Source organism: Eufriesea mexicana, unplaced genomic scaffold (assembly GCF_001483705.2).
Source record: "Eufriesea mexicana isolate 0111107269 unplaced genomic scaffold, ASM148370v2 scaffold1801, whole genome shotgun sequence".
NCBI classification, from domain to species: Eukaryota; Metazoa; Arthropoda; class Insecta; order Hymenoptera; family Apidae; genus Eufriesea; species Eufriesea mexicana.
Window position 1 is genome coordinate 788,689 of NW_016909918.1, and position 26,606 is coordinate 815,294.

The 26,606-nt window shown below is 33.8% G+C and overlaps 1 protein-coding gene across 1 annotated transcript in view; it reads right to left on the minus strand.

The window, feature by feature from the left end:
• Nucleotides 1-26,606, minus strand: part of LOC108549035 (uncharacterized) — an 88,772-nt gene that overhangs the window by 11,771 nt on the left and 50,395 nt on the right. Inside the window, exon 2 of the mRNA XM_017902246.1 lies at nt 11,793-12,235. Coding sequence (XP_017757735.1) covers nt 11,793-12,235 — 443 coding nt within the window. The remainder of the gene's footprint in view (nt 1-11,792; nt 12,236-26,606) is intronic.

Here is a 26,606-nt window from a genome sequence, read left to right on the forward strand (position 1 = left end):
CCGCTTTCTGACATAACCTAAAAAACAAGTAAACCCTTTTTTTTCAGAATGCAATTAAACCAAAATCAAATTCAAATCTTGTTCATAAATTCTCCATACCTCCTTCAGACTGAAATATTCTTTTGTATTTGTATTAATTATGACATTATTTCGTCTTCGAACCTAACCAAAAAAGTAAGCTGAAGATGATATACATCTATATGTTCCATAACCTTATCCTCCTCTCAAACATACCAGAACATTCTCTCATTTCCAAATATAAACAAAAGTTACTGTACACTTGTATGCAACTTAACCTAAATTTAACCTAAATCTTCCTCATAAACTCCTTATCCCTCTCTCAGACATACCAGAACGTTTTCTTACATTTATATTCGTTCATTTCCAAATATAAACAGCGGATACTCCGCGTTCGTATGCATCTAACCTAAACCTAACCTAAATCTTCCTCGCAAACTCCTTACCTCTCTCTCTCAAGAATATCAGAATGTTCCTCTACATTTACGTTCCATTATTTCGAAATTATTAAAATAACAAACAAAAGGTGTTATTTATACACTCTAGCGTTCAACCTAACCTAAACTGTTCTCATAACCTCACAATATCTTCCATAATACAATCGCGTCGATTGCTATATTCTGTCGCATACAGATGTAACAGAAAAAGGAAAAGAAACAAGCAAAAGACATTACACACACGTGTGCAGGCCTCGTTCACTCGATGATCCAACAGGTGTCGCGGAAGAACGTTTCATAATCGCGAGACAAAGGGTGGGACGTTAACGATCTAAAGAAAGCACGTCGCGCTTTTTCTACCGGATGACATTAGGATAAAAGCACGCCGTTACCAAGGCAGAACTTCCTCGTCGCGGATACCACGGCTTAATTAACCGGCTAGTCGATAGACATTTATTTCTGCCCGGGGACACCTACGATTTTTATTTAACACACGGTGGCGTTGCTGTCGCGGTGATATTGCCACGCGCGATGGTTACATTCTCATTTCCATTGTGTCGGCCAGAAACCGATCCTCACATGTGACAGGCATTATCTTGAGGGAAAAGTGGGTGACGCCCAGCGTTGCCTTCGCGACGCTGCAACAACGACCTGAATAAATTGCATTTAGACCCCAGCCAGCTCTCGAGGATGCGTAATAACGCCGCGTCAGCGTTGCTCGTTTTCTCTCCTCTGATTTTAATAAGGTAAATCTTGTTTCTATTATGGCGTCTACGAAGACTTAAGATCGATCTTCCTCGTGCAACGAGGGAGACAGGAGTTGGTAGGTCGCTTCTTCAGCGTTCGATTTTTAATAAAGTACTGTCTAGATATACAGGGTGTCCATAAAGACTCGGACCAAGTTTGGACTACGTGCTACCGAGGTCAAATAGAGGCAAAAAATTCGTATAAACTTATGTTCAAAAAAGATTTATTAAAAGGATACGAATAAAATTCGTCTTAAAATTCGTTGTAGAGAATCGTACATATAATACAAGTTCTCAATAAGGAATTTTTTGGGGGGAATTTTTGAATATTTAAAAAAATAAATATCATTAAAGACTTGTATCTTTTTAATACAGCATTTTCTGACATAAGTTCATATGAATTATTTCATTTATTTGATCTCAGTAACACGTAGTCCAAGTTTGGTCCCGATCTTTCTGGACACCGTGTATATTATTTAAATATAAGGTTGAGTAAAGAAAGCGTTGGTTAAACGGTGATATATATAAAAATAAAAAAACAACATGAAACAACGACTCTATTCATACAACATTATCTTGAAAGCTTCATCCCTCACTTTCCCTAAACGTGCTTAACACTAGAACTTGTGATATCCACATACAATAAATATGTTGTAAATAAACGTAATATAATGAAAATAAAAAGGTACAAATAATTATGCTCTTATCTATAGAAGAATCAATATTAATTTTGCTGAAAGTAGCTGCACAAAGTGTTTCCAATAATTTCGAAAATAATAAATCCCAAAATGTCATTTTGACACCCTTGGTAATTCTATTTAGTGTTAAAACCTACCCTCGTTCCTTCAACCCTCAAAAATATTGCAGGACCATCGGTTCGTCGATGAACGTTTCCTCGATAAGTCCGATTTTCGTTCTATTCACTCACTTTCTCTTGCTTTCTCTTTTACGACCCTTTTCCGATTAGAGTCCTTTAAATCCAGGAAAATGCAATAAATTACATGGATGAAAAATCAAGTAAGATGAGAGACATGTAAAGTGTATCCATTTTAAATGTATAGGGTGGAATATCTCACAAGGGGTTGAAGTTACAAAAATGGTGTTTCTACGAAAATTGTTTGGCACACAGAATTAACCCTTTGCACTCGGCGATTTTTTCCTTACAGAAAAATGGTAATTCGAAGACTTGCCATAAGGTCTAGGATATTTTTAAAACGGTAAATAAGAAATCGTATGCAAATTAATAAGTAGAATTATTTTATTTCCACATTCCACGCATCGTTGGCTAATTTTAAATTTGATATATTAATTAACACCGATCTTCAGAATCTGATTAAATGGCGTCTGGGAGTCACCTCTCGAGTGCAAAGGGTTAATAATTTTCAGAGGATGCTGTCGTAGAGGAAATCCTATTCTTTTAAATAGAGTTGTTCACTGCATGTAAGTACACGTAGCTTTACGAAAGTCACCGAGGGTTCGAAGACAAGGTCAGTCAGGAAAACCCTGGATGATGCGTCAGGTCCTTAGCACGACCATATTTGATCATGTTGAGCAAGACATTGGAAAACGCGTGCATGGTGTGCATGATGGGAAGAAGAATATACAAGGGCAAGGACGTTCTGAGTTGTCAGAGTTGTTGCTATTGCTAGTTGCGAGTTGTATTAGGAGAGTTGCTGCAGAAGTGTAGCTTGAGCGTTGTGATATACTCTACGTGACATACTCTATTACAGTTAATTAATTATTAAATAAATAATCACCATCAATCCCTCTACGTATATATTTCATCGTAATCTCTCTGATCCTATTGAAGATAGGAGCAATTGTAGAGAAGGTGGAACTACTCGAATATTCGAACATTCTGGCACCTCTGGTAGACAGTTAATGGATTAATCGCTCCCATTGTTCACAGGATTTAGTATGTGCGAACTATTTCCTGTTTGTCAAATTGAAACCTCACTTGGAGGAGCGTCAGTCTGACTTCATTGTAGACATCTAAGCTAAACAGCGTTCAGACAATTGGTTTCAAGACAGCAGATTCGGAAGCTTTATGACTGTGCTACTTGCTGTATAGGTTTACAAGGAGTTTATTGAAGGCTAAGGCGGAGTAAAGTTCTTTTCTCGTAAATGCAATTTTAATTAACCTAGGTCTGAAATTTCGTACACGCAAAATGGTGTACATTTCTTTTCCCCATTTTTCCAGAATCAAGAATATAATATTAACACAATGAGCGCCAGCGGCATATGGGACATTTAAAGCCTGAACGCCGGCCTCATTCGCTAGGTTTCCGAACAACGAGTAGCTAAAGAAAATATTTAAAACTTACACATTTTCTTAAAATACTATATTTCGATTGCATATTCGTCATTCTGTGGACATTTCGCTATAACTAGAATCATCGGAATCACTCGAATATTGTAATGGAACAGCTCATGATATTCTCCTTGGACCCAAATCGCTATCACTGTCCTCGACTTGTATGTCAGAATCTTCTGAATGTATCGAATAATCTGATAGAGGAATAGGGTGGAATATCTCACAAGGGGTTGAAGTTACAAAAATGGTGTTTCTACGAAAATTGTTTGGCACACAGAATTAACCCTTTGCACTCGGCGATTTTTTCCTTACAGAAAAATGGTAATTCGAAGACTTGCCATAAGGTCTAGGATATTTTTAAAACGGTAAATAAGAAATCGTATGCAAATTAATAAGTAGAATTATTTTATTTCCACATTCCACGCATCGTTGGCTAATTTTAAATTTGATATATTAATTAACACCGATCTTCAGAATCTGATTAAATGGCGTCTGGGAGTCACCTCTCGAGTGCAAAGGGTTAATAATTTTCAGAGGATGCTGTCGTAGAGGAAATCCTATTCTTTTAAATAGAGTTGTTCACTGCATGTAAGTACACGTAGCTTTACGAAAGTCACCGAGGGTTCGAAGACAAGGTCAGTCAGGAAAACCCTGGATGATGCGTCAGGTCCTTAGCACGACCATATTTGATCATGTTGAGCAAGACATTGGAAAACGCGTGCATGGTGTGCATGATGGGAAGAAGAATATACAAGGGCAAGGACGTTCTGAGTTGTCAGAGTTGTTGCTATTGCTAGTTGCGAGTTGTATTAGGAGAGTTGCTGCAGAAGTGTAGCTTGAGCGTTGTGATATACTCTACGTGACATACTCTATTACAGTTAATTAATTATTAAATAAATAATCACCATCAATCCCTCTACGTATATATTTCATCGTAATCTCTCTGATCCTATTGAAGATAGGAGCAATTGTAGAGAAGGTGGAACTACTCGAATATTCGAACATTCTGGCACCTCTGGTAGACAGTTAATGGATTAATCGCTCCCATTGTTCACAGGATTTAGTATGTGCAAACTATTTCCTGTTTGTCAAATTGAAACCTCACTTGGAGGAGCGTCAGTCTGACTTCATTGTAGACATCTAAGCTAAACAGCGTTCAGACAATTGGTTTCAAGACAGCAGATTCGGAAGCTTTATGACTGTGCTACTTGCTGTATAGGTTTACAAGGAGTTTATTGAAGGCTAAGGCGGAGTAAAGTTCTTTTCTCGTAAATGCAATTTTAATTAACCTAGGTCTGAAATTTCGTACACGCAAAATGGTGTACATTTCTTTTCCCCATTTTTCCAGAATCAAGAATATAATATTAACACAATGAGCGCCAGCGGCATATGGGACATTTAAAGCCTGAACGCCGGCCTCATTCGCTAGGTTTCCGAACAACGAGTAGCTAAAGAAAATATTTAAAACTTACACATTTTCTTAAAATACTATATTTCGATTGCATATTCGTCATTCTGTGGACATTTCGCTATTACTAGAATCATCTGAATCACTCGAATATTGTAATGGAACAGCTCATGATATTCTCCTTGGACCCAAATCGCTATCACTGTCCTCGACTTGTATGTCAGAATCTTCTGAATGTATCGAATAATCTGATAGAGGGTCCGCAATATACTCGTTGAAAATTTCGCTCATATTATATGGGTAAAAAGTTACGGAATAATAAGACTTATTATATTGTTCAACGAAAAATCAGCAATATACTCGTTGAAAACTTCGCTCATATTATATGGGTAAAAAGTTACGGAATAATAAGACTTATTATATTGTTCAACGAAAAGCGTAAACCCACGAAAGAGGTGCTAACTAAGAAATGCACTGCTCGAGAGTGATTCTTGCTTTGATTGTTTCTGAACCATCGTATACGTTTTATTTTCGGAGTATAACAAATGCAGATTGTCGTAAACGTGGCAAGTGAATGCAAATTGATGTGTAAGCATCCATACAAGCAAAAACAAATCCTCATCATCGTGAGGGCGAGAGTCAAGTGACAAACTTAGAAACCCGCGTTTTCACGGGACCGGTGCTCAATGTGTTAATGTTTCTCAGAACACATTAGAGTATTCCAATAATAATATAAGTGTGATCTACTATTAACCCATTGACTACAGCAGACTTTGAAACGCACCGGTCGTACCACACAGGTAAGAACTCATTTACAATGCTCGCCGAGAACGGCAAAATTTTGGGTAGAGATGTGCCCTCCGTGTCAGAAAAGCAAAATTTCTGAGTGCGTATATGCGCCCACAGTAGTCAAGGGGTTAATATTGGCACCCTCTGGGACCAGGTACATATGGTGGATGCAAATATTTTTCTTTTTTAATTTTAATTGTACATAAAATGGTCTTGTATATGCATACTTCAATATGTATCATTTACTGCTGATATAGTCACTTTTTCAAGAAGTATTGACAAATAATACATTAAAATGAAGGTATAATAGGACCCACTGGTCACTAGAGGGTTAATTTTTCAGAAGACCAACCAAAAATTCTCTCAATACTGAATAAGATAACAAACCATGAAGAGTTCCAATATTTAATACCAATAATTCTAATAATGATAATTTCATAGCTTTAAAAATCCCAAGACACGTTCTTTGACTTCTTATAAAGCTCTACAATTCTCGTGAAACAGTTAGATATTTCCATCAAATTTTTCTTCTTATATTTTATTATATTTCGTATCTTTTCCATGGTTTCTTCCAAAAATTCCCAGTTTACATTCAAGAGCCTGAATTTTCAAAATGTTTGCGTTACCTTGAAAACATATATCGTTGCACGTTCACCGTTGGCATTCGTTTTTTATTTCACTGTGTATAGTCATCGTTTTCAACGTTCCATCTTCCTTTGTATTTCAGAATGATTCTTGCGCAATTCATCCGGTCGTTTCGTAAATTTCTACGAGTTCCATTAGGTATGCTTTTGTTCGTTAGTTCCACAAATCCTTGCATTATTCCGAGAATAACAGATCACCCCGTGAGACTTTATATCCTTCTCAGGAAGCTTTGTTTCAAGGGAATGTCAAGTCGTTTCGCAGGTTTTATGCTCTTCCATGGGAAGTACGTTTAAAAAAATAAGTCTCTTTATAGGCTGCCTCGTACGTTTAAGGAAGCTTTATTTCGTGAAAATAACAAGTCATTTCGTAGGTTTTTATAGTCCCACTAGGTCAGTTTTACTTGAGAAAAACAGCCAGTTAAGTCGTTTTATACGTCACTGCGCCCCTCCCTTCTGCTAAATTTTGTTTCAAAGAAGTATGCAAAGCGAGTTAACTGACCACGTTTCTTGTTGTTCTCTTTCCATCTTAGACAGAAAATACTAATGGGAAAACTCGACCTATGTGATAATATCTACATTTGTTTAATCGCGAATAATATATCACAGACTTAAAGTATTACAGAAATTCGTGTCATAGAAACTGGCACACTTAAAGATAAAAATAATCGTCGTATAAAAATAAATTATAATATAAATAGAAAGTATATAACAGTTCAAAACTGTACAAAAGTAAATAATAAATATAAAGATATAAAATAATAAATATTAATAATGATAATAACAGCAGCAGTATAATAATAAGATTATTAAAACAAGTGTAATATAAAGGTATGAAATAGTGAACAGAAGTAAATAATAAATCTGGGCAATTAGACCATAGTAAAATAAAATTTTTTCTACCTCTGTATACAGATAATCAAAAACTTTACGGAACACCGAAGCCACGTAACACAAAAATTCAATTTATGTTTTACCAATGCCATATTTCGCCCATGCTTTATTCCCAAACTGAATTTTCCTAAAAATTCTGTTACAGTTATGATATATCGACGCATTGTGTGCATGCACTGATATATTTCCAACATTTCATAATCATTATTCAACTTTAGTTCCATATTCGTTCCTTTCTCACTGCGCGTATATCTCTCCAAAATGACTGACATTTATTACCATAAGTTGTGTAGACTTTCATACCGAACTGGCCACCATTCAAAGAGAAGACAGAAACGAAGAAGTAGAGCAGAAGGGAGAAAATGGAAGACCAATACGATCATAGATTACCAGTGGATATCGAAGAAAGATTCTCTCGTGAAATATAAATCCAAATTCATAGAATAACGATGGAAAATTGTTATTTTTATTATCTGCTAACAAAGCCTGCGAAATTTAATAAAAAAGAACCATGAAAATACATTTTCAAGCAAATTTCACACTCGACATCGTCAAATTAAAACGATATTCTCAAAATGTAAAATAAAATGACCTAATTGTATATATTTCCCGTGTATTTTATTTTATGCATTTAAATAAATTCTAAAATTTAATAGCACAATTAGAAACTGCACCTATATAATAATTTTAACTTCATATTACTTTACAAAAATAGTTTTTAGTAATTAAAAGTAGTTATTGCAAAATAAATAGATAAAACAAAGTAAGTGAAAAATTCGTCTTATCTAGATTGCTTATCGAGACTTTATTTTCACAGTTATTTTTATCCAAGCACAATTATCTCAATCATAACTCGAGCCTGAAACATCAAACACAACCTCAAACCGCGTCAACAACTCCGTCGCGCCATCTGTCGAGTCCCGGCGGTAACACAGCGACGTATATATCCCTATTCTCTGAGTGACCTAATATTTATTAGCGATAGAGTATAGTTTGTTCAAACAGTATACCTTCCTCGCGAATTATTCCATCAAGTGACAACCTCGACTGATAAAATAATACCATCAAAGTCATTAACACCGAGAACCATCCGTGGGTCGTAATTATCGATACGTAAAGCCGAGCAGCGAAACGTTCGAAGCAAGCATGTCTTCCGACATTCCAATATCTTCCGCGATAATTTTCAGAAAATCGATCGGTCACGTGCTCGCGTTTATTTCCGCGCTCGTTCCCATCGACGCGTTCCCAAAGTAAAAATACTGTAGAGTACTTCGGGAACATAATTTTTTCATCGATCGCCCTCGCGATCGGCCTTGAGGGCAAACGAAGGCTACTGTACGCGACAGCAATCAGAAATAAACCGAACCCCTTGGAACACAGCTTCGAACTCGTAATCACTCGGCTTTTCCCTTACAATAACCGTCGATAACGAGCTTTCGCCAATGCAGTCGCCCTATGGAAGCTCGTGCAACGAACGTCTGTTACGAACTTCCAAATATCCTTCTTAAGATTCTATCGGGGACCGCGTATTTTATGCCCCTGTTCCGAGTGGTTAATTCCTCTCGCTGCCACTCTGGAATATTTACGTCGTCGAATCACGGCACCGTGAACGACGAGATATTTCATCGAGTGTGGTAAACCTCTCCCACGTACTGGGAATATTATCAGCGTTGCGCGAGAAAATGATGCTAAATTTTACTTCGAACAGCCCTGCGTAGCCTAGTGTATCTTGAATGGTTAGGTATGTTATGGAACATTTTATTCTCTATTTTTCAGCTTAGTTTGCTATTGTGTAGCGTTAGAGGGAAGCCTCGAATTTTTATTTTGGATAGCTATAATATCGCGATTTGAAATTAATCTGCAATTGAGTTGATACTAAGGTGTACACTATAGAGAGGTTAGGTCATAGATCTAAATTTCTCTTAGAGCTCGACACTAAAATACTGCTGTTTTGTATAACTTTGGTAATTACGTACATATGTATGTCACCATGAAACTGCTCTTTCTTTTTATTTTTGAAGTTTTTTTCATGGTTTTTATGGCACATTTTATTCTCTATTTTTCAGCTTAGTTTGCTATTGTGTAGCGTTAGAGGGAAGCCTCGAATTTTTATTTTGGATAGCTATAATATCGCGATTTGAAATTAATCTGCAATTGAGTTGATACTAAGGTGTACACTATAGAGAGGTTAGGTCATAGATCTAAATTTCTCTTAGAGCTCGATACTAAAATACTGTTGTTTTGCATAACTTTGGTAATTACGTACATATGTATGTGACTATGAAACTGCACTTTCTTTTTATTTTTGAAGTTCTTTTCATGGTTTTTATGGGACATTTTATTCTTTGTTTTTCAGTTTTGTTTGCTATTGTGCAGTGTTAGAGTGGATCAGTAACTTAGAATTTTTATTTTGGACAGTTGTAATATCGTGATTTGGAATTAATCTGCAATTGGATTGATACTAAGGTGTACACTATAGAGAGGTTAGGTCATAAATCAAAATTTCTCTTAGAGCTCGATATTAAAATACCGCTATTTTGTTGACTTTGGTAGTTACATGAATATGTATGTATGAGGCTATGAAACTGCATTTTTTTTCATTTTTGAATTTTTTTCATGGTTTGAGGATTGGTAGTTTTGAATTTTTATTCATTTTTATGATGCTCATTAAAACACTGCAGTTTTGTTTGACTTGGGTGGTCAGATATATATGTGAATATGAGACTGTATTTTTCTTTTTACTTTTAAAGTTTCTTTCTTGGTTGGAGAATAAGTAGCTTTGAATTTTTATTTGACAATAATGTCATATATGTGTATATACTTTTTCCCGCCCTGTGCACCTATTACAAAAGAGTATGCAGGCAAGTATACTCGATTTAGGGAAGTCATGCATCCCTCCTTCATACTTCTGACACTCTTGACTCTTGACAAAGTACTTGTGGGTCTCGCTACTTGTCTCACATTGTCTCACTTTCAAATTCATCTCCAAAGTTCGTCACAGCATCACGAGAACTCCGTGTTACCAACGTGTACATAGTTCAGCTTCTGTACAAACGCCATTTTGTGAAGCAAGATATATCGAGTTTAATTAACAACAGAATTACCAAAGTATTAACGCTTATTAAAATTAACGTATTTCAATCATTGCAATTTTGCAATTACACGAGACGGTAATTTCAATCTTCTTATACAGGTAGAAACTTATTATATCACTTTGATTACTATCATTTACGAATTTCACATTCTTGGATAAAAATTTTCTTTTTGTCTTCGAAATTTTTCTTTTTCCATTGAAAATTTTGAAAAATTGAAAATTGAAAATGTACCGAAAATTTCAGTTACGGAGGCTTGATGAATTATTACAGAACGTGGATCGTTATTTTCTCCTTCCACGTTTCGTTGGAATTTGTTCGTGAAAATCGTGAAATAGATGTTCCAAGGATTTGTGTGGATGTCGGTTTATGATTGCAGTGCGAGAGGTCAGATTTACATTTTCGTGGTTTGCATTCTAGATGCTTGGTGTCTGGTTTTGTTCATACGGGATGAGGTACGCTTGTGGTGCAGGATATTTTTGCACCTGGCGAATCTTGCAGAAAGAAATTCCGTAAACGCAGTTCACTGCTGTGTGGTTATTAAGTAGTTACACGATTAGTTTACTTGGAAAATGAAACGATCTTAAAATCATTACGAAATTCACATAACACATTCGAGAGCTGTATTACACCGAATCGATATGAAACCAAAAAATTGAAAAAATAAATTTCGTTTATTCCCTGGCTCGAATGAGTGTTATAATTACAAAATAGATTAATAAAAAATTAAAGACTATATTTATAAACAGTTAGTATTACTACATGCGGGTGATTGATGGCCGCCATTTCCACGCCTTTCCCTCACTTTCGTCGATCAAAAACATATTATCGAATAAAATACTGCTCTCCATTGAAAAATATAGTACATATACTCTATGTAATTACATTTACACATTTACGATATTTTTAAAAAATTATAATGAATCAGTCAAATATAATAAATCCATTTATTCTTGTTTGCTACCCATTAAATTATCAATCATCGTATAAAAAAGGTTTCTCAAAATAAAAAACTGAATGTAGAATAATAGAAGGTATAATTAACTATCACATAGATTATCACTACTTGATCACAAAAATAACAAAAATAATCGATAATATCGATTTCCTATTATCCTTCTATTATCTTCGTATTATACGATACACATATTTCTTCCTCTATATTAACCAACGAAATTAAAAAGGCCGCTTATTGCCCACCAATTGCAGTCCAATAGAACATCCCTATAACAACCAGAACGCGAAAAGCCTTTAACTTCCAACAGCTGCAGCAGCAAATAAACGAACGATCCAAAATACTCCACATTATCCGACTCCACCCAAACATTTGCTCTACCTTCCATCCAGACCTTCCATCAGATCAATCATTCCACCCTGCCAAACAATCGCCCACCCCGAATCTACCCCACGAAAGCTCCCTGCCCCGTCCTACTGACCCCAGATGAGAACTCACCTTTTTGGATCAGGCACGGTGCAAAAGGACCTGGGTCTGCGCCGGAAGTAGGAGCTCTCGATCCAGTCGGCCTCGTCGTCGAAATCGTAACGCGAGAGACCCCTCGAATAGGTCGGGTAAGGCTGACGGTACATGATCTGCAGGGGCCGTCTGGGATAGGGGGCGTCGCAGAGGTTCTCGTCGCTGGGCACGCTCCTCACGCAGGCTGAGAGGATAGAGGTCCTCGCTGAGGCGCACGGTGACGGGCCCCTGGTCGACAGACAGCCGAAGAATCCGCCACCAGATTTCTCCACCGCGTCCAACTGTCGACTGGTGATGCAGTACTGCTCTTTGATGTCCTCGCGCGAGTACAGCGGAGTCGCTCTGCGGTCCCAGTCGAGGCTGATGCTGCCAGCTGGCGCCCCAAAACCACCGTGCAGATCCACTTGGGTCGAGACGTCCACCTGTCAGACACACGACGATCGCACTGATTAGTGGGCAATCGATGTGGGACGAAGCCAGAGGGAGTTGGAGGTGTCGCTGGAACTGGTACTCGGTTGATTGCTCGATTAGGGGTGTTTCTTGCGGGGACTTTTAACGGACGTGTCAGTGGTCATTGCGGTTTCAATGGTTCGCGATCGACTCTTAGGGAGAAGTGTGACTACGGTGTCGCGTTTCTGGGGGTTTGGGCGAGCATGAGGTTGTGGAGTGTTCCAGTGTTCCACGGTGAGTTTCGTTCTGATTTCGACGAGGGTCGAGAGGACGGGATAATGGATGGGGATGGATTGGTGGATGGTAAACAAGTATTTAATGGAAGGAAGTGAGAATTTTTGAGCAATTTTTGTTTAGTCACGTGGTTAAAGAAAATATATTTATTAAAGTAATATATAAGTATATCTATTAAAGAAAATATAATTATATTTAAATATAGTTATATTTACATGCATTAAAGAAAATATAGGTATATTTAAATATAGTTATCTTTATATATATTAAAGAAAATATCTTCTTCTTGTATATAAAAGTTTTATAAATTGTTCTGGTATATTAGAAAATTTCTCAATCAATATTCCAACTTTTCATTTAAGACGATGCAACTTTCTTTATATACAACAACGTAAAACCGCTTTTGCATACCACTCAGATATTAATAGAATGATTATTAACCCTTTACACTTGTATGTCATGCTGGAAGTGACAATACTAATTTACTAATTTATTAAAAACATTTTATAATAATAAAAATAAATGAAATAAATGTAATACATTGAATTCTACCACTGTGAATTACTTTAATTCATTTAGCTAAAAATAAATACAAGTTGACACCCAACAACTTTGAAAATAAATCGAGTGCAAAGGGTTAATGTTAACATCCCTCATTCTACCCTAGATCTATTTAGCCAAACTCTTCATTTTATAAAACAGCTACTACATTGCATCTCACTGTAAAAAAATTTTTCTTCTTCTTATTTATACTTATACACAACTCGTCTGTTTATATATTTGTATATTTTTATTTTTATTTTTATTTGTTACCATTAACTTTATACCTATAAAACTATAAAAAATTATTATAACACTATAATAACTTTCTTGTAATTTTTCTAATGGGTTAATCCCATATAAATAAATAAAAATATAGTTAAAATGTAATTCTGCTTAAAATATAATTCTATAATCACTGATCTCGTGCGTCAATAAACGTTCACATAGAAATAACCATACACTGAAGACGGAGGTAATTGCAAATGCACGAGATGACTACAAAATGCAGAGATTTTCATTTCCTCCCTACACTTTCTCGTGAAATAGGGAACACTTCGATAAATTTTTCATCGAGGTATATATTATACACAGGGTATCCCAAACCAAATGAAACATTTCAGATAACAAAACAGATGCTTCGGATACTCGAGGAATACTTATTCCATGGAAACCACGAAAGGAGGGAAAAAGCAATAAACGTTTATCCTTGCATTCCACTGAAATCGGATTTCAGTCATTAAAACAGGGATCAATTAACAAATGACAATATCGATATTGTAGCGACATCTCGACAATATTGCTCGTTCAGATTTACGAGCGCCATTTACGCCATCGCGAATTGCGAATCGCGTTAATTTGTCAAATCGACGAACCATGCCGGTTTAACCGCCAATTACGATTCTTTTTTCCGACGTGAACAAAAAGCAAATTCCTTCTAAATTGAAGACAAAAGTGGCGTGTAGCTATCAAAATAAAAAAAATGAAAAAATAAAAAAATAAAAAAGATGAAAGTCACGATGCATTCAGTTTCGTTGCATACGGAAATTTGCATTCCTGGTATACTGCCACAAAATTTACCACTCTGCGTCGAGCTCTCGCGCATCGATTCAACGCATCACTGATACTAGCCGGTTCCTAATTGGCCTCGCCAAATTCCAACCTCCAGTTACGTTGTAATCTTATTCCCTTTTGGATCGATAGGTCGAACTGATGCTCGAGTTTCGAGTTACCGTCCATATTGTGGAGGATCATTGCCGATATCTATCGAGGACCCTCTAATTTTAAGTACAGTAGGATCTTGATTAACAGGCTGATAGTGTATTTTCAACGCCAAAATTGCTTCTTCGTTTTATTAACTCGTGTTGGCTTATTTAAAATCTAATATTAAGGACATCTCTCAAGAGGAACTGAAATATTTATCACATTTTGGTTATTTATTATCGTATACTGTATATAGTGTATAATAAAATATATAATAAAAATGTGACGAATCCGAAGACACTAGTTGGAAATTTTTTAATGTAATATATCAATGGAAATACGTTAATTGAATTTTTTAAGGGGTATTATTGTAAACCCAACACCAAAATAGGTTCTTCGTTTTATTAACTCGTGTTGATTTATTAAGGACATCTCTGAGGAGGAACTGAAATATTTATCACCTTTCGGTTATTTATTATCTTAATTATATATATTGTATGCAGAGTATAATAAAATATTTAATAAAATTGTAGTGAAGCCGAAGACACCCGTTGAAAATTTGTTAATGTAATATATCAATGGAAATGTGTTAATTGAATTGTCTAAGGGGTATTATTGTAAACCCAACGTCAAAATAGATTCTTCGTTTTATAAACTCAAATTGACTTATTTAAAATCTAATGTTAAGGACATCTCTCAAGAGGAACTGAAATATTTATCACGTTTCGGTTATTTATTATCATATACTGTATATAGAGTATAATAAAATATATAATAAAAATGTGACGAATCCGAAGACACTAGTTGGAAATTTTTTAATGTAATATACCAATGGAAATGCGTTAATTGAATTGTTTAAGGGGTATTGTTATAAATCGGCTTAAAAAGTCGACTTTTTTTACATTTTCGAAAGGTGTACGCTTTCAAAAATGTCTGTGTAAAAGGATTTGTTTGAATTCGAAAAATTGGCGAAGTTATAGATATTTAAAGAGCAACGTAGAGACACTGAACAACGGGTAACAAAAGCTTCAAACGCGTTTTTCTCGAAACCGTATTTTTTTAACTGGCCATCGGGATATCTCGCGTTTCAGTTGACCGATTGACTTTAAATTTGGAAGAGATGTTCACTAGATGTACCTCTATCGCGTGAATCACGGATTTCAAAATCTAATGTATTTTTCCATTTTTGTTTACCACCGAAAACACGAAAAACACAAGGAAAATCGATATTTAAACTTCAAAATGCTGCCATTTTTTTACTTTTCGAAATTTCACCGTTTCGGTGGCATATACTATAGTCGTATGTATACTAATTAAGATGCTTCTTGGTTTTTTCGTTTCAGATAACCAGATGGTCCGAAATCACATCAACCAGTATATAAAAGTTTTATAAATTGTTCTGGTATATTAGAAAATTTCTCAATCAATATTCCAACTTTTCATTTAAGACGATGCAACTTTCTTTATATACAACAACGTAAAACCGCTTTTGCATACCACTCAGATATTAATAGAATGATTATTAACCCTTTACACTTGTATGTCATGCTGGAAGTGACAATACTAATTTACTAATTTATTAAAAACATTTTATAATAATAAAAATAAATGAAATAAATGTAATACATTGAATTCTACCACTGTGAATTACTTTAATTCATTTAGCTAAAAATAAATACAAGTTGACACCCAACAACTTTGAAAATAAATCGAGTGCAAAGGGTTAATGTTAACATCCCTCATTCTACCCTAGATCTATTTAGCCAAACTCTTCATTTTATAAAACAGCTACTACATTGCATCTCACTGTAAAAAAATTTTTCTTCTTCTTATTTATACTTATACACAACTCGTCTGTTTATATATTTGTATATTTTTATTTTTATTTTTATTTGTTACCATTAACTTTATACCTATAAAACTATAAAAAATTATTATAACACTATAATAACTTTCTTGTAATTTTTCTAATGGGTTAATCCCATATAAATAAATAAAAATATAGTTAAAATGTAATTCTGCTTAAAATATAATTCTATAATCACTGATCTCGTGCGTCAATAAACGTTCACATAGAAATAACCATACACTGAAGACGGAGGTAATTGCAAATGCACGAGATGACTACAAAATGCAGAGATTTTCATTTCCTCCCTACACTTTCTCGTGAAATAGGGAACACTTCGATAAATTTTTCATCGAGGTATATATTATACACAGGGTATCCCAAACCAAATGAAACATTTCAGATAACAAAACAGATGCTTCGGATACTCGAGGAATACTTATTCCATGGAAACCACGAAAGGAGGGAAAAAGCAATAAACGTTTATCCTTGCATTCCACTGAAATCGGATTTCAGTCATTAAAACAGGGATCAATTAACAAATGACAATATCGATATTGTAGCGACATCTCGACAATATTGCTCGTTCAGATTTACGAGCGCCATTTACGCCATCGCGAATTGCGAATCGCGTTAATTTGTCAAATCGACGAACCATGCCGGTTTAACCGCCAATTACGATTCTTTTTTCCGACGTGAACAAAAAGCAAATTCCTTCTAAATTGAAGACAAAAGTGGCGTGTAGCTATCAAAATAAAAAAAATGAAAAAATAAAAAAATAAAAAAGATGAAAGTCACGATGCATTCAGTTTCGTTGCATACGGAAATTTGCATTCCTGGTATACTGCCACAAAATTTACCACTCTGCGTCGAGCTCTCGCGCATCGATTCAACGCATCACTGATACTAGCCGGTTCCTAATTGGCCTCGCCAAATTCCAACCTCCAGTTACGTTGTAATCTTATTCCCTTTTGGATCGATAGGTCGAACTGATGCTCGAGTTTCGAGTTACCGTCCATATTGTGGAGGATCATTGCCGATATCTATCGAGGACCCTCTAATTTTAAGTACAGTAGGATCTTGATTAACAGGCTGATAGTGTATTTTCAACGCCAAAATTGCTTCTTCGTTTTATTAACTCGTGTTGGCTTATTTAAAATCTAATATTAAGGACATCTCTCAAGAGGAACTGAAATATTTATCACATTTTGGTTATTTATTATCGTATACTGTATATAGTGTATAATAAAATATATAATAAAAATGTGACGAATCCGAAGACACTAGTTGGAAATTTTTTAATGTAATATATCAATGGAAATACGTTAATTGAATTTTTTAAGGGGTATTATTGTAAACCCAACACCAAAATAGGTTCTTCGTTTTATTAACTCGTGTTGATTTATTAAGGACATCTCTGAGGAGGAACTGAAATATTTATCACCTTTCGGTTATTTATTATCTTAATTATATATATTGTATGCAGAGTATAATAAAATATTTAATAAAATTGTAGTGAAGCCGAAGACACCCGTTGAAAATTTGTTAATGTAATATATCAATGGAAATGTGTTAATTGAATTGTCTAAGGGGTATTATTGTAAACCCAACGTCAAAATAGATTCTTCGTTTTATAAACTCAAATTGACTTATTTAAAATCTAATGTTAAGGACATCTCTCAAGAGGAACTGAAATATTTATCACGTTTCGGTTATTTATTATCATATACTGTATATAGAGTATAATAAAATATATAATAAAAATGTGACGAATCCGAAGACACTAGTTGGAAATTTTTTAATGTAATATATCAATGGAAATACGTTAATTGAATTTTTTAAGGGGTATTATTGTAAACCCAACACCAAAATAGGTTCTTCGTTTTATTAACTCGTGTTGATTTATTAAGGACATCTCTGAGGAGGAACTGAAATATTTATCACCTTTCGGTTATTTATTATCTTAATTATATATATTGTATGCAGAGTATAATAAAATATTTAATAAAATTGTAGTGAAGCCGAAGACACCCGTTGAAAATTTGTTAATGTAATATATCAATGGAAATGTGTTAATTGAATTGTCTAAGGGGTATTATTGTAAACCCAACGTCAAAATAGATTCTTCGTTTTATAAACTCAAATTGACTTATTTAAAATCTAATGTTAAGGACATCTCTCAAGAGGAACTGAAATATTTATCACGTTTCGGTTATTTATTATCGTATACTGTATATAGAGTATAATAAAATATATAATAAAAGTTCGACGAATCCGAAGACACTAGTTGGAAATTTTTTAATGTAATATACCAATGGAAATGCGTTAATTGAATTGTTTAAGGGGTATTGTTATAAATCGGCTTAAAAAGTCGACTTTTTTTACATTTTCGAAAGGTGTACGCTTTCAAAAATGTCTGTGTAAAAGGATTTGTTTGAATTCGAAAAATTGGCGAAGTTATAGATATTTAAAGAGCAACGTAGAGACACTGAACAACGGGTAACAAAAGCTTCAAACGCGTTTTTCTCGAAACCGTATTTTTTTAACTGGCCATCGGGATATCTCGCGTTTCAGTTGACCGATTGACTTTAAATTTGGAAGAGATGTTCACTAGATGTACCTCTATCGCGTGAATCACGGATTTCAAAATCTAATGTATTTTTCCATTTTTGTTTACCACCGAAAACACGAAAAACACAAGGAAAATCGATATTTAAACTTCAAAATGCTGCCATTTTTTTACTTTTCGAAATTTCACCGTTTCGGTGGCATATACTATAGTCGTATGTATACTAATTAAGATGCTTCTTGGTTTTTTCGTTTCAGATAACCAGATGGTCCGAAATCACATCAACCATTCTAGTCAGTTTTTAAAAACATGATTTACTTCATATATTATATATTATATATAATTTCCACAATTTTCATTAATTTTGTTTAAGAAAAATTGTAAATATTCTCTAAGTATAAATAAATTCGAATGCGAAAACTGCATGCCAATATTTATCATGGTTTCCTTACAAAAAAATCCCCAAAAAGTCGATTTTATAGGGTGGATTACAATAACCCCTTAATGCTTTCTCTAAAGATTCGATTATTTTATTAACTCCTTGGTATCGAGTTCATTGCAATCCAATTCACGGACATAGGGGAACGAATTGACGCAAATTTGCGGAATTCGTGAAATATATATATGCCATGCATGCCTCGCGAGAGGAACAAGTGGATTGCTGCAACTGTCGTGACGCATCTCACACAGTCGCCTTTATCACGCAATCTAACTGGTATGTATGATCGCTTTGGCCAATAGTATGTTAGAACCGAAAATGCGTGTTAAATGGAGCGTTCCCTTCCATCCTAACCAATTAGATCTGCATTCCTTCCGAGGTGCTTGCTGCGAGGTACGCACAGTAATTGTGAAGGTGTGAAGGTGTGAACACAATGCGAGCATGACAATAGATTTGCGGATTAGGTCCAAGTATGCAGAAGTGACATAGGTGAAACGAACAGCTAAAGTTGGAATGAGAAACTTGGTTAGGTATGAGTCACTATAGAAGGAATTGCCCATGTGAACAGACTGGAATGTACCATGTGTATAGAAAAATTTCGATATTTATCTATAATCCACTAATGAATCCTACTATAGTGCAGTGTTTGCTAAAGTTATTTTTAACATATTATTAAATTATTATTTTGTATGAACATAATACTTAATATAAAATTATGAATAAATTGAAGGTTGGAATGCAACAATGCCCTCTGCACAGAGTCAATAAATAAATAAATAAATATAAAATATAAATATAATATACTTAATATAAAATTATTAAAAAACTAAAGGTTCTGCTAAGAAAACCTAACCTAAAAGGACTTATTAGGCATGAATAGGTTAATATAAATTCTTTCCCAAGTATAATATTGAAAATACAGCAATGCTCTCTGCACAGAGTCAACAAATAAATAAATATGAAATGTAAATATAATATACTTAATATAAAATTATTAAGAAACTAAAGGTTCTGATAAGAAAACCTAACCTAGAAGGACTTATTAGGCATGAATAGGTTAATATAAATTCTTTCCCAAGTATAATATTGAAAATAATACAGCAATGCCCTTTGCACAGAGTCAACATAAATAAATGAATATAACATATAAATATAATATACTTAATACAAAATTATTAAGAAAATAAAGGTTCTGATAAGAAAATCTAACCTAAAAGGACCCATTAGAAATGAGTAAGTTAATATTAATTCTATCCTGAGTATAATATTGAAAACAATACAACAATACACTCTGCACAGAGTCAACAAATAAATAAATATAAAATGTAAATATAATATATTTAATATAAAATTATTAAGAAACTAATGGTTCTGGTAAGAAAACCTCACCTAAAAGGACCCATTAGAAATGAGTAGGTTAATATTAATTCTTTCCCGAGTATAATATTGAAAACAATACAACAATGCCCACTGCAGACAGCCAACAAAGAAATCTGCAGGACTCTCAAATCACGCGACACAAAAACGCATCGCGTGCCTCATCTATATTATATCTGACCCATGCCATACTCGAAAACAATTCACCTACAGCAGCCTCAACTAGGAGCACAACAATGCACTGTATGCACACGTCGATACGTTCCCAACCTTTCGCAGTCATTATTCAAATTCCGACTCCTTTATCATTCTATCGGAATTCCCCGCACATCGATTCCACCGACCACCGATACTCGTCAATTTCTAATTGGCCACACGGAAAAAAAGGGGGGGAAAAAAAAGGAGGAAGAGGCAAACGTTCTTTTATCCTCCATTAACGCGTCTGTTCCAGCTCAGCTCGCCTCAACGAGCCATCGATTCCCCACCATAGATCGATACGACGCGTCGAACGGGCACTGCAACGCTGTAGCGTCACTCGCGATATCGATACACGGCGCGTGACTTGAAACAGCGAAAGCGCGCGCGATTTAAACTGTCTATGCGTCGACTAATCAACGTGGCCATTTGGACAAGATATTTAATTTGTTAGCGGATCGATGTGAATTCTACTTGAGTCCATCTTTGTCTCTCCGTTTGCAATGGCTGATTAAATTGCGAAACGGCCACGATGCGGGTCGGTTAATAGAGAGTATACCGCTATAAACGTTAAAGGCAGGATCGTCGGTCCAGTGAAACACGAAGTCGTGGTTATGTGGAAGTTTGATGAAACAGGCACAATTTCGTTGCGCGGTTGTATTCGTCTGTGTTATCTTTTATTCGGTAGTTTCGTGGTACAAATGACAGGATTCTTGATAAAACTTTCAACGACTGTGGTTTTATTAGAAATAAGACATAATTGGGTTATGATCTGTGATATTCAAAATTGCACTGAGAATTGCAGTTTCAGCGAAAGAATTTAATCGGGAATAAAGTTTTACGAAGATTTATTTTTGACGTTCGTATTTCCCGCGCTTTTGTCACACCAATTGCAGCTCATTCGAATGAATATTGTATAATGAGATGTTTGAACAGGAATTTTTCTTTGTAAACAATATTTTACGGTTTCTATTGATTTATTACTGTATTTTGTATTTATTATTTGTATTATTCCATTATTATTTATTATTTGTATTTTATATTTTGTATTTATATTTATTCTATTTATTTAACACTGTATATTTTCTTAGTAATTTTTTGAAAAATATACCTAAGAAAATGAATCTTATTGCAAGATTGGAAAATTTGGTACTTTGCGAAGTAAATTTGTTTCTGATATTTTGATACGTTTCTTCTGAAATTTGTGACTTTTGTTCCAGGTAAACTTTTGTTTTGAAATTAATATATTAAACAATTATTAACAATAGTGATATCACTGTGTGTCTATTAAAGTATGTATAATACATATCGAAGTAAACAATTCTATTATCCGAAATAACGCTTTTGAAAAAGTTTGATACACACACTTCCTTTCTGTGATAATTGGGTTGCATCAGTTTTTGTTTCCGAAACTTCGTGAAAGCCAATCTGTGTAGTTGAAAACACGATACGAGTTGATACATAACGTTTGGATCAAACAATATATCCTATTAAAAAGGAAAGCACAATATGAAAAGTTCTTGCCTTTGTGTAAAATTTTTAAAAATAATTTATATGCTAACAACTGGTTTTTAACGCATCGAAGTTAAACATAATGCATCTACAAAGCATTCTAACGGCATTTAACAGGTGCAACAATTGAAATATATCCAAAGCTTGGGTCTCGTTTAATAACATAAAATCCGACGCGATGTAAACTATATTGAAAGAGTCGTTAGTCCAAAGTTTACTCGTAACTCGGCAAAATGACAGGAGAAAAAGTAATAACAATAGTTAGAGAAGTTTAAACAAGCAGAAAGTTGTTCTCGTGTCTTTTGTGAATTCATTATTTTCGTCTCTGCATAAATTAAACATGTTTCGAAACATTTTGCAGTATTCTTTCAAACTGCAGTAACTAAAATTACTTCATGAAACAATAATTTGCAAAAGTAAACAATTTTTTGTAACATATAAATGATAGAATTAACAATAGCAACAATAACAGAAAAATACTGCTCTTAAAAAATTAAATTATAATGAAAAATAATTTTTTTTTGTTTAGTTTTAATGTATTACACTGGGACTTTAATTTTTCCCTAGAACTCTAGAACTCCAGATCCCTAGAACCCTAGAACTCTAGCAAGTAACTAACTAATAACCATTTTAACTAAATACGACCATTTTTATCTTTCATATATTTTTAATAAATATTACTAATAAATAATGATTCGTTGAAACATATTCAATGATTTTTTTCATTAAATTGAAAATCAATAATAAACTAGTTTTTACCAAAGTATTGGATGTACTGTGAATGTATAATGAATATAACAGTAATCAATCGCTCTACATGTAAATTTCAATGATTGCAATAGTTAATGTTTTATTCAAAATTCCATACTAAGTGAACAGCAGTAAATTAATATCAAATTGCATTAATAAAATATATAAATTAATTGATTCTGTGTTATTTGTGAACCACCATGCTCGACACAAATTTTCACACAAATTAAAATTCAGACATGATTATTTTTTTCTAAATAATCGAATAAAAAAATAAATAAATTGGATTTCTTAAAAAATGATTACCACATTTTGTATGTAAAATATTTTAACAAAGATACAAAATGTCGTTTATATCCATTTTTATTAACTGTTCTACGTAAAAGAGGGAAAAAGAAATTAATACTAATAAGAAATCATGGACATGTTCCATTATGAATTGTTTTACGGGTAATTATTGTAATTAACTCAGTTATTACTGCATGAAATTATTATTTTCTTCATATCGATTTTATATTTAATAATGGTTCTGCGAAATACTGTGTACTTACAATACACATTTAAATGAAATTGATAATTATTCTGAACTACCCAGAATTAATTAGCGCAATGCTTATTTATAAAAGTAAATAACTTTGATCTAGAGCAAATAGCAATTTTGATTTTAATATAAAAATTAATTTCGAAGAGGAGAGAAGATCCATAAAATAATTAATTTCTAAAATCCACGAGGACTTAAAAAGTGAGATAAATTCAATTAAATGATTAATATCTGAAATTCATATGAAAGAGGTATTTTTCGATATCGATTTTAATGGTTTCGGTGTCAAACATTTTACAAAGCAATAATTTCATGAAATTGTTTTACCATATAAGCTTTTCAATTTTCCAACTCATAACCTTTTCATCGCACGAATGTTTACACATAAAACATTCTTTTTCTGGATATTCAAAATTGCTTTCAATCCACTCGTGTTTTAAAATATTTATTTAAACAAATTCATAGAACTTAAGAAATTAATTCTCAATTTTTCAGAAATACTTTAACATGAAGATTGTTTTTAAAAATTCATACTGCTCAAATTACCAAACTTTTTTACTAATATAAGTATCTGTAGGCATAAAAATATCCTGTAGCATTTACAAAACATCTATAAATAAGTATCAGTATTTTTGTTACTATAAATTTAGTACAGTGTAAAAAAAAAAAAAAAAAATAAGATGTGTTCCTTTTCCATTCAAAAAACTTAAAGTGACCTTTAATTTTTTATAAAAAGAAAATATTTAAAAAATCCTTATTACTATAATTTTATTTAATAACTTAATTACGTTATTAACGTTATTAAAATAATATATAAATGAAAAATAACGAATCGTATTAAAATGAATACCCTGTATATAATCAATAATAATTAACAGTTATCTGTACCATGAATAATGTAATAGAATATATACATACCACCAGTAGTAAAAATTGAATAATTTGAAATATTCCTGATCGTTATACAAAAATAAAAATTATCTCACAAGTTTCCAAAAATTCTCATTAGCCTCCTTCATTTGCGGTTTTAAAACAAACACATCGCGAATCCGAAATCTCGTAATAACCCATATTTACTTCACGGCTTTACGTAAAGCACACACCACCAAGCAAACTTACGAATTAACCTCAATTCTCGATCGTTAAAGATCAATTTCCTTCTCCGTCGAGGTTCAAATTCCGCAAGATTAACGCGAATCGCAAATACGTCGAGATTAACAACGTCCTTACCAGCGCCCGACTGATCGAAGGTGAACAAGTTGACTGCCGTGCGAACGACGAGACTCGTAACGGATTCCGTTTTACTGTCGTTTCGACGTTAAATGCCGTGTACAGAATCACCAAACACAAATGGCGTCGTCAGCGCGAGAAGAGTCCAACCGTCGATAAAATAGATTTTCCCGGCGATTGCCGGTATCCGCTTATGATCCTACGAAATTAGCTTCATCACGAACGTCTCGAAAGACTCGTTATTCAAATATCGTAAAGGTTCCACTGTTAGGGACTAAACGAACGTCCCCTTTCGCATTCGCTGTTTCTGTATACACACGCGAAGCCATCGAAACGTCACTGATCGGCGTCCGAACTTTTACGATGTTGTACGAACGGACAGCTAACGAATAGCTCACGCAGCGCGAATCGACACTGGTTTAGTCGTACTTTGGCAATCGAACGGAACGTTTCGTGAAAAATTGTCACATGCAACGCAATCACATAGCGTTCAAGCATACAATGTTTTATAAATAAAATGAACAATACCTTGAGAATATTACAAATTTGTTAGGTCATGTTGGAAAGAAAAATTTATATAATAATTCATTGATATTGAGTGAAGAATTATTTCGTATAAAATGAATTTTTAAAAGTATATTATTTTTTGTAAAAAATTTAAATTATCTTACGTGTTTTATGTAGCATTGAATGTTTCTCTTTGTCGTTCTTGACAGCTGGAGACGTTCGCAAAATCAAAGACGATCCCGTGATGAGTATTATCGATTTGAATGACCTTCTAACTATTTTTTTTCAGTCATTCTGCTTACTTAAAGACTTTATACACACAAGACACAATTTTGTTGAATTAAAATGTGGCACTATGTTATATTATCGACATTCCAAGCATTCTTAAAACCATTCTATACTTGCTATTGATATTATAACCTCAATATTAAATTTCTTTCACTCGTTTCTCAAGCACTCCACCACAATGCATTCGTGAGATCACTCATACCACAACACAGTTACACTTGTCATAATACCTCGATATTCATATATACTTTCATTATAATACAAATAAATGTTCGGAACTTCTAACGTAAAAGGCGTTCGGAATGAAACGCGACGACAGCGGAAAATGACCGCGCAAAGAAAGCCCGCGCTTTTTCCTGACGCTAGTGCTGTCTATGGCGACTCGAGGAACCACGTGATAGAGAGCGCGAAAATTGAAATCCTAATTTCCTATAATTGATATTTAACATACCGCTATATGAATTTTATACAAATAAAATAAGAAATTGGTTAGAAAAGTTGTAAACAATTACAAAAATTGAGAAAAATATATCATTGATAAATTACAAAAAGATAATTACTTATTTTGATCTCCAATTACTTAATTAATATTAATTAATACCTGTATGCGTAATGGTACAAGGCAATTATTTTAATCGCATATAAATATTAATATGTGTCAGTGTCCAATAATTTCATGCAATTTTAAATAAATAATTCAGCAAAAATTAAATACCTCGAATATGCCCGGAGAATTTAATATTAATACACTTTCTGTATCTCACAAATGAAGACGAATTAATCCATAGTGTATGTTTTTGTCGAAATAACATAGTATAATCAGTAGTATATATAAAAATAAAATTTAATTTTATATTCGTGATAATATTTAGTTAATTGTACAAAACATGAATATTATACAGAGTTCGTAATCGGAATTGAACACTAAATTTTAATTTGAAGTTTTACGAAAAGTAACGGGTACCTTAGGGCTTCTGTACGAGGGTGTAAACGATCGAAAGAAGGAAGCAGGAAGTTCTTGCAGCTCGAATGTTCGACGATAAAAAGGACGCGAAGAAATGAAACAGTTCGAACAACAGGTTTAGAAAGTTTGAGATGAAAATATGTGAGAA